Here is an 8,493-nt window from a genome sequence, read left to right as displayed (position 1 = left end):
CATTGATTATTTCTGGTTTATATATAAAAGCAACAAATACTGATATGGCAGGAGATACACACCAGACAGGGTATGTAAATTATTATATATGTAGGACTCAAATCTATGGTGGGTTCCAGGTCTATGGCAGATTCCTAATCTATGGTAAATATGACCTCATGCCATCCCAAATCTATGGCAGATTTTTCAGAATCCTAATCTATGGCAATTTTTTAGTTTCCTAATCTATGGCATTTTTTTAGTTTCCTAATCTATGGCGGATTTCTAGTTTTCAAATCTATAACATATTTTCTACAAATGGCGGACCAGTCAGTCTACATATCTGACCAATGATTTCAAAGTTGCCTTAAACAAGTCAAAATGTTCAAAGGTAGCGAAAAGGCTGCTTTTAATTTAACGCCAGTATATGAAAAACGGATTAGGAGTACGACTAGGAAGCATATCCATAACTATTTGTAAAATGAACACAGACTTTTAGGGTGAAATGATGTGCCCAGAAGAATAAACATTCCCTACTCTGTGCATGGTACCTGTTTGACCCTTCATTTAACCAAGTCCCTTGACAACCCAAAACGCAGTTTCACTTTTTACCTGAAATTTATTTGAGCGTTAATAAATCTTTTTTAACAGATGATGATTTAAGTCAAAGTCCTGTAACGAACAATGACTTGCCTCAAACACGTGGCTTTCTTAAAAAAATGCTTATTTCTCCAACAGTACAGTTATTCGACATAAATATAGCTGAAAATAATGTAAATAGTTATTAGAAATCTATGACAGATTTTTCTTTTTAGCTTCCAAATCTCAATAAAGCTTATTTGCAACAATAGTACAGGTAGTCACTGTTATATAGCTGAAAAAATGCTATTGGTTATGTTATATATAATAGAAAATTAGAGGCCATAGGGGTACAAAAATAACAAGAAAACAGCTTATCACAAAGAAAAATTATGAAAGAAAACAAAACAAAATATACAGTAAAAACTCATGCAATTAAGGGTGAGGGCAACACAAGAACAAAAAAACAAGGAGCGGAAACAAACACGAAACATAAACAATGAAGAAAACACCAAAAACACATTCATTTGTGTGAAATTGCCTGCATCAGCCATTTTGCTGCTACGAATGACTGGGTTTGTTCGCTAGTATTCTTATTTCGGCCGAATCAGATGATTACATCTTCTCATTTACAGGGGTTTCGGATAAAGTAAACTAGAATTCTGAAATATAATTTAATTTATGGATTAGGGTCCTTGAAAACTGGCCTTTTCTTTTCCTTCTATATTACAAAACCGTCATTGTTAACGGCGGCTTGGAAGTTACATGACGTTATTTGATTGTGACAGAAAAATACGTAATATCAAAATCTGCCATAGATTTGGAGAAAACAAAAAACTGCCATAGATTTATTATTTGTTTGACGTTTGTGATGTCATATTTACCATAGATTAGGAATTTGCCATAGGTCTGGAACCCACCATAGATTTGAGTCCTACATATATAACAGATTAACTAAGTATTGTGCAACAGCACAGTATTGCCAGAGACATATATACAGTATATATGTCTCTGGTATTCCTCAATAGCACAGTATTGCGCAATAGCAAGAAATCTTCAATTGAAAATAAATACAAATCTTTTGACCAATTTCAATGGGATTAATTTAAAGTCTTTAATTTTTAGGGGTTCTAATCTTGTATTACTATTTTGGATATTGGGTCCCATTTTTAAATTGGTCTACATTGAGGTCCAAAGGGCCCAAAATTAAACTTTGTTTGATTTCATCAAAAACTGAATTATTGCGGCTCTATGATATGCTGAATCTGATTGTGCATTTAGATTTTTTTAATTTGGGCCCTGTTTTCAAATTAGTCCATATTAAGCTTTGTATGGTCCAAAATTAAACTTTGTTTGATTTCAAGTAAAATTAAATTCTTGGTATTTTTATATACCGGTAGGCTGAATCTAACCATGTTGTTAGATTTTGGATATCAGACCATACTAGGTAAATTAAATGTCCCATTTCAAATTCTTAAGATCTTTGACCACATTTTGTGACAGAAACCTATATTATGTCAAAAATTGGATCACAATCCAAATTCAGACAGTATCAAGCTTGAATATTGTGTCCAAACTTGCCCCAACTGTTCAGGGTTCGACCTCTGCAGTCCTATCAGGCTGCACATAGGGAGGAAGCATTTTATTTTTAAATGTCTTCTACAATGAGCAAAAACCACATCAGGATCAAGATAAGCCGGGTATCAAGTAGATACACAATAGCACATTACACAGAGATGTCATTACTGGGTACAGTAATTAATCAACACTTAAGTGTTTAAATAGTGCTGTATATAGAACAGATAACAGTGTCTTCCCTAGAAAATTATTCATGCATGGTGGGTCCATGGTGAATATGCAACGCGGCGCGCGACGCTTCTTTTTTCAGAACTATTTACACTACATAATGAATATATGTTAAATCCATATACCAATCTAATTGTTTTATTATAGCTACAGCAATTCATACAAGTCATGAAACTCTAAAGTATTTATCACAGATGAGACTCAGAGGAATAAATGAAAGACCTTATAAACAATAATAAATATAATCCAGTCTGCAATAGTTATTTACAAATAAATGTCATGTACATATTATTTTGTTGATATTTTCCTCTGTTTCAACTTTCCAAAGGTCACCACACATTTTTCAAAATCAAAAGCTTCCTCCTTTGGTCCTTCAATTGATATGTGCATTAAACAATTCAGCACTTTTTGGCATAGTCTGTTTCTCAAAGGTGTTTTCACTCTGTTCAAACATGAAAAACATCTTTCACAATCAGCTGTTGAAACAGGCAAAACAAGACCAATTGCCGCATACTTAGACAGACAAGGATACAAAGTTCCAAGACTGGCAACTTTGTTCATTGTCTTCCTAAATGTCATGTCTTTACACTCTTTCACTAACAGTGTCCTCAGTGTTTCCCATTCTTCTAGAACTTCTATTTCACTTCCAACTGACTTGAAATGTTTGGCTAGATTCTAAAAAAAAAATTGTATTGCAGGAATTATATGTCAAAAACTACAGTTAAAGTATCATACTGTATGTGTATGGTCCAGCTTGATAAATAAAAATGTTTTACTATTTGTTTATAAGTTTTTTATTTATCCTCAGACAATAAATAGTTATAAGATTTATTTGTATTTATATATATATTTCATAACTAGTTAATGAATAATTCAATGTACATACCTTCAGTTTTATTTGTTGAATCCATTCATTCAATGTAGGGTCCTCTGCATTTAAGAGGTCTGGATCCATGACAGATAGTGCATCCAGTACTGGGTTGTCTGGAAATCTGTCATGTAGGTTCTGTACCACATTCTCTAGGTAGGGCTGGTATATATCCCTTTTAAAGTTGTCAATGTCTGACTGCCTCAGTCTAACACCATACTCTGACAGGTTGTCCAGGCAGGTTGGCAATAACTGCATGTAGGTTCCAGGTTGCTCAATCAGTCTTGTGATGGTGATCTGTGTTGCTGACACAAGAGTGTCAATTAATGTGAAGTCAACATCTGTTTTCTGCAAAGATAAATATTAAAAAAATGAATTCCACTGTTACCATTGAAATTAACTTAATATATTAATCAATATAAGCATAGGCATTGAAAAAATTGCAATTGTTATACTGAACTTCTATTAATCCACAAGTTATCTCCCTTTCACATTTAAGAAGGAGTTGCCTTTCTTGACCCATAAATGATGGATAGTTTTATTTATACATATAATTTAGAGTAAGAAAGCACAGAACTGTTATTTTTTAATTTGATAAATAACTTAAATTTAGATGTTGAAATAAAAAAAAAATAATATTTAACTCACTTGGAATGTTTTTGACAGTCTTGCAAGGTGTGGGAGAATGTCTGACATCATATGGATTGAGGCAACAAATTTGGTTGTCTTTACAAACATTGCAAGACCAGCAGCTGTTGCATCTGATCTTTCACTGGCTTCTCTCTCTAAACTAGCAATTAGTGCAGGGAGGCATTCTCTAATAGCAGTCACTGCTCTGTCATGTGACAACCATCTTGTGTCAAGGACTTCTTTCATCTTCAATTGTGGTCCACCTAGTATTGTCTGAATATAGAATAAAGGAATAATGTATTGATTGTATGGTCAAACTAAGCTACTCCATAGGTTATAGGTTTTGATGTGGTTAATAAAATACTGTAATATGTAATGACTTTCTGTTTACTATTTGTATAAATATAATTAAGTAACAATAGGGCTACGATAAAGATGTATAAGTGTTGTACATGTACATATAGTTAAAATATATTACCTCAATTTCTTTAAGTCCAGACATTCTAACTGCTGAGTTTTGGTAGAATTTAAATATCTGTTGCAATAAGTCCTTGAACTTCTTCAAATATGGAATATTGTCTGTAGCCTGAGCTGCAATTTTTTTTTTTAATTTACAAGTATAGTTATTAAAGTATTTTAACATAGTCATAGTTCTTTCTTTATTTATAATACTAAGTCAATGATGCTTTCTTATAATAAATATAATTTATGATAAAAATGTTTTATATCTCCCTACCCCAGATTTTCTTCCAACCATAACAGAGGCACCATCAGATCCAAGGCCTATCAAATGCTCTGTTGGCAGCTGAAGATCATTTAGAAATTTGTCCAAAGCATTCATTATGGTCTCTGCTTTCCCATCTGGTAACTCTACCATACCAAGGAATGAAGTCTTTACCTACACAAAATAATAAGACTTTACATCAACTATCATAAATATATATTTTGCATTATTTCAGAATGTTGATTTATGAATACAACCTCTTTGTGTCTGAATTAGTTTGATTAATTTTACCTAAAGTAGTATAACTTACTTATAAGTGATTATGATAAAATTACTGACCTGATTATTTCCTGTTATATATCTGGCAAGGATGGTCATTTGCTTGATCACTGCTATATCAGTGGTTTCATCAATCAGGATACTGTAATAACTTGAGTTACATATGTCCTGCAGTATTGGGGCTGCAATCTGATCTGCAATGATATGGAGCATCTCTTGTAAAGTCCTTTGACTTTCATAATTGGCATTTCCTCCCTTCTGCAGATGATTCAAGTAAGAACATCCCATTCTCTTGGCATATCCAAGTAAAGATGAATATTTGGTAGTGTGTGGTATTTCCTCTGAGGCCAACCAATACAGACTTCTAAATGCTCCAATCAAGGCAGTCTTCTCCAGAGATGCCTGAACTGCTACAGCTTGCACTAGTCCTTGGCCATTCCCAGACAGAATACGTTGTGCCTCCAACTGTTCTGCTTCCTTGTGGGCATCAGATTTGGCATGCTTACTAATACTTTCAAGGGTAACAGTAATACAAGGCTTACTTGTCCATATGAGGCTGCCATTCATTGGTGTCTTATTGAAGGTGATACAGAGATTGCACAGCAGACCTGAAAATTAAATATTAAAATTTTAATTAAATAGAACACTTTATGTTACATTTATAGAAAATAATATATTCATGTGGTCAAAAATCTTTAAAACATTTGTTCAATATAATTATAGTATACCTTGCTATTTGCAATGGAAATTTTGTACAATAAATCAAGTAATTCGTATATATCTTGGTCTGAGATCGTCAATTATCTCAAACTTTTGGGATAGATAAATTAAATAAAAATATTCTTACCAAATCCTTCATTGACTGTCTTTAACCAAGGGAATTTTATCAGCCATTTCTTGTCAACTCCTGTTTTTCGTTTCTTTGGATCTTTTGTGATTTTCGTATTTTCCGAGTTCAGGGATACAATGGCCAGTGTACTGGTAGGGCTTGTGTCTGTTTGTACATCTTGACTTTCGGTGCATTCAGGTGAAGGTTGAATTTCAACTTCAGGGCTTTGCTCAAGGTGATGATTTTCATGATCTATCCGACTACAATTTGACGAAGGAGTAGACTTCTCTAACCAACTTGTCAGAAAAGTTGGGCCAGTAATACGACGTTTCTTTGATGGTTGCTTGGACATGGTCTTGATGATTGTTCTTCGAAATTTGCGGGTAGAATGGTTTCATCATCAACAGCAAGTTGTTAAATAAAACTTTGAATGTCATCATTGCTTCACAGACATTTTACAGGAAATAATAAAAAAAGTATATTTGCGTTAATTACAGAAGTCGTCACTGACTAATACCTGACATACGTGCGTACGGGTGGCATATTTGGCAATTACCTGTTTGAAAGCTAAGCTGACATTTTATTTTATGAAAATTAACTTTTGATTTAAATACACCCCTTTCCGATTTATTTATAACGATTCATAATTGTAAAAATCCTATCTTGCCGAAGTGAAAGAAATTTAGCCCCGCTTGTGATCACTTGTTTAAAAACGGTAAATGAATCCGCTACACATATAAGCTTGTGACCCATTGAAATAAAAATAAAACAACACACGTTTATTAAAAAACAATATTTCCGTTAATTACCTAATCTTTTAAATGTTTCATAAGACATGTCTTTTACTCGGCCCGGTGATGTGTATTCTTTGATAAAAATCAATCAACCGCGAATCTAATAATAACTGATTGTTGTGACCAATCAAAAAATAGTTCATCGATGTACATATAACTGGAGAAGTAACTGCGAAACTTTATTGAAAAAAATGTGTTGTTCATTCTCGGTGAAATTACGTTAGTTTTATCAAGAACTAACCTGACCAAAATTAAATTTCTACTTTTTAAAGATCATAGTAAAACAACGATGTCAAAAATTCGTTTTAAAAGAGATCACAACCACAGGTAAAAGTTAATATACGGAAAAGGTTAAACTTTTTATTTTTTTTTCACAGAAAGTAGGCATTGGAGATTATTATAACTATTTATTTATCAGCTATCTGGCAACTTCTATTATGTAACTGAAGTCTCGAAGTATAACCAACTAATCAAGAAGGTTGTAAAATCCCGGCACGCGCTACGTGATGCATCCAATTATCAGTCGGATGAGTTTAAAACACCTGTGGAGATTTGTCACTTATCACTTCACTTTCAAAATATCGATAATAAATATTTTACACAGTTACAATTTTCACACATAGCGGGATGCATTGCGGCAATGATGAAAGCATGGCGGTCGAAATTGATGCGTAGCGGTACCGCAATGCTTGAATAGCCTAGGGAAAACACTGGATAAAAGATAAATGAATGTATATTTCATTAGTATAAATAGTAATTGTGATGGAAGGAAATAAAAATACTTGGCATCAATCCATCCATCTGCCTACAATGTATCTGCCTAATTACATTGTATAAAAAATAATGATCCATTGATTAATTGTTGGGGAATATAAAATAAATGAGTATTGATACTTAGGTTCAAATCCGCTGACCGTTATGGAAAATGTGAGACACCTGAATACTCACTGGCTTGGACAGAGAATCAGCTGACCAACAAGGAAAATAGGGTGACATGTAAACCCATCAGATAGGACGGTGAGGTGAATGCTCTTTGCTCATCTGATCCTCTTATTGTGTAATCTGCTAAAGGCATTAAGGATAATACAGATCTTTGTATTCAAAGAGTAAAATGTCAATATAGTGCTCAATCCAATTGGTTGAAGCATAAACTATTTGACCTTTAGTTATATCAATTTCATCTGATGTTCCACATCCATTATATTATGAATCTGTAGTCCCTGTATCTGCCATGATATTTTGTCTTTATGTTCAGGTAGCTGGGGTGTCTTCCTCCATCTTGGATTTTGAAATAGCAGATAACGACCTGTCTAGATTTTCAATGAACTGTGCAAATTTCGAGAGTTTGTAATTCATGTGTAAGAATTTTCATGTTAATTTAGAACATTATGTGTTTTATCATATTTACGGCTGTATTTTACAAAAAACAGAATTTTGTTTGATTCATTTTTTTCCAACTTTCCCACATAAGGGGAGATAACTCAGAAAAAGTAATTTTTATAATTAAAGAAGACTGTTTTGTTGAATAAACTGAATGTGTTTTTTTTTCTTTTGTTATACTGGTTATTTCAAGCATAACTGTCAAGTTTTGTCATAATCAGTTCAATAGTTTGAGAAAAATCTAGCATAATGTAAGACAACATCTACAGCGATTCGAGCAATATTTCTTCGAAAAATTCAAATCAAGCCACATCATGATAGAATATAGTGTGGACCAATATATGATCTAATATTTATCTCATCTGCCTACAGACAGTTGAATATGATACAAAAGATGACTCTAGGATGATAAATACCACTAATGGACCTCTTTGTCTTCATTATAAGGTCCCTTTGGTCCATTCATACCTCTCATTTCCTCAAAATTTCAACTTTTTAGGCAAATAAATAAAAATTATGGGGTAGCTTTCACTTGTTAATGAAAGAAATGTGATAATAAATGAGTAATTGAAGTATTCAAGTTGAATGAACTATCCATATAAAAGTTTACTGACTCCATGGAGGT

General features: G+C 33.1%; 2 protein-coding genes across 2 annotated transcripts; both read right to left on the bottom strand.

The window, feature by feature from the left end:
• Positions 1–2,486: 2,486 nt before the first annotated feature.
• Positions 2,487–4,452, bottom strand: LOC127731996 (zinc finger protein 862-like). The gene is made up of 4 exons (XM_052241041.1): positions 4,341–4,452; positions 3,881–4,135; positions 3,251–3,580; positions 2,487–3,039 (listed from the first exon to the last, which is right to left on the bottom strand). Exons 1-4 carry the CDS (start codon positions 4,362–4,364, stop codon positions 2,653–2,655), a joined length of 996 nt encoding a protein of 331 aa, XP_052097001.1. The 5' UTR covers positions 4,365–4,452; the 3' UTR covers positions 2,487–2,652.
• A 116-nt stretch (positions 4,453–4,568) lies between these two features.
• On the bottom strand, positions 4,569–7,196 carry LOC127731913 (zinc finger protein 862-like). The gene is made up of 3 exons (XM_052240759.1): positions 5,713–7,196; positions 4,926–5,473; positions 4,569–4,760 (listed from the first exon to the last, which is right to left on the bottom strand). The coding sequence occupies exons 1-3, from the start codon at positions 6,044–6,046 to the stop codon at positions 4,569–4,571; spliced, it is 1,074 nt and encodes a 357-aa protein (XP_052096719.1). The 5' UTR covers positions 6,047–7,196.
• Between the last annotated feature and the right edge of the window lie 1,297 nt (positions 7,197–8,493).

This window comes from Mytilus californianus, unplaced genomic scaffold (assembly GCF_021869535.1).
Source record: "Mytilus californianus isolate M0D057914Y unplaced genomic scaffold, xbMytCali1.0.p SCAF_21, whole genome shotgun sequence".
Lineage (NCBI taxonomy): Eukaryota > Metazoa > Mollusca > Bivalvia > Mytilida > Mytilidae > Mytilus > Mytilus californianus.
Note: the sequence above shows the minus strand (reverse complement) of the source record. Positions and strands in the feature narration are given on the sequence as shown.

Bases quoted from the DNA above. Each gene is read 5' to 3' on its own strand.
- LOC127731996 (XM_052241041.1), bottom strand. From the start codon at position 4,364: ATGTCTGGACTTAAAGAAATTGAG. The intron at 3,581-3,880 runs GTGAGTTAAATA...TTATCTTTGCAG, and splicing joins GACTGTCAAAAACATTCCAA to AAAACAGATGTTGACTTCAC. The intron at 3,040-3,250 runs GTATGTACATTG...TTTTTTTTTTAG, and splicing joins TTCAACAAATAAAACTGAAG to AATCTAGCCAAACATTTCAA.
- LOC127731913 (XM_052240759.1), bottom strand. From the start codon at position 6,046: ATGTCCAAGCAACCATCAAAGAAACGTCGTATTACTGGCCCAACTTTT. The intron at 5,474-5,712 runs GTAAGAATATTT...TTTAATTTTCAG, and splicing joins GACAGTCAATGAAGGATTTG to GTCTGCTGTGCAATCTCTGT. The intron at 4,761-4,925 runs GTCAGTAATTTT...TATTTTGTGTAG, and splicing joins ATATAACAGGAAATAATCAG to GTAAAGACTTCATTCCTTGG.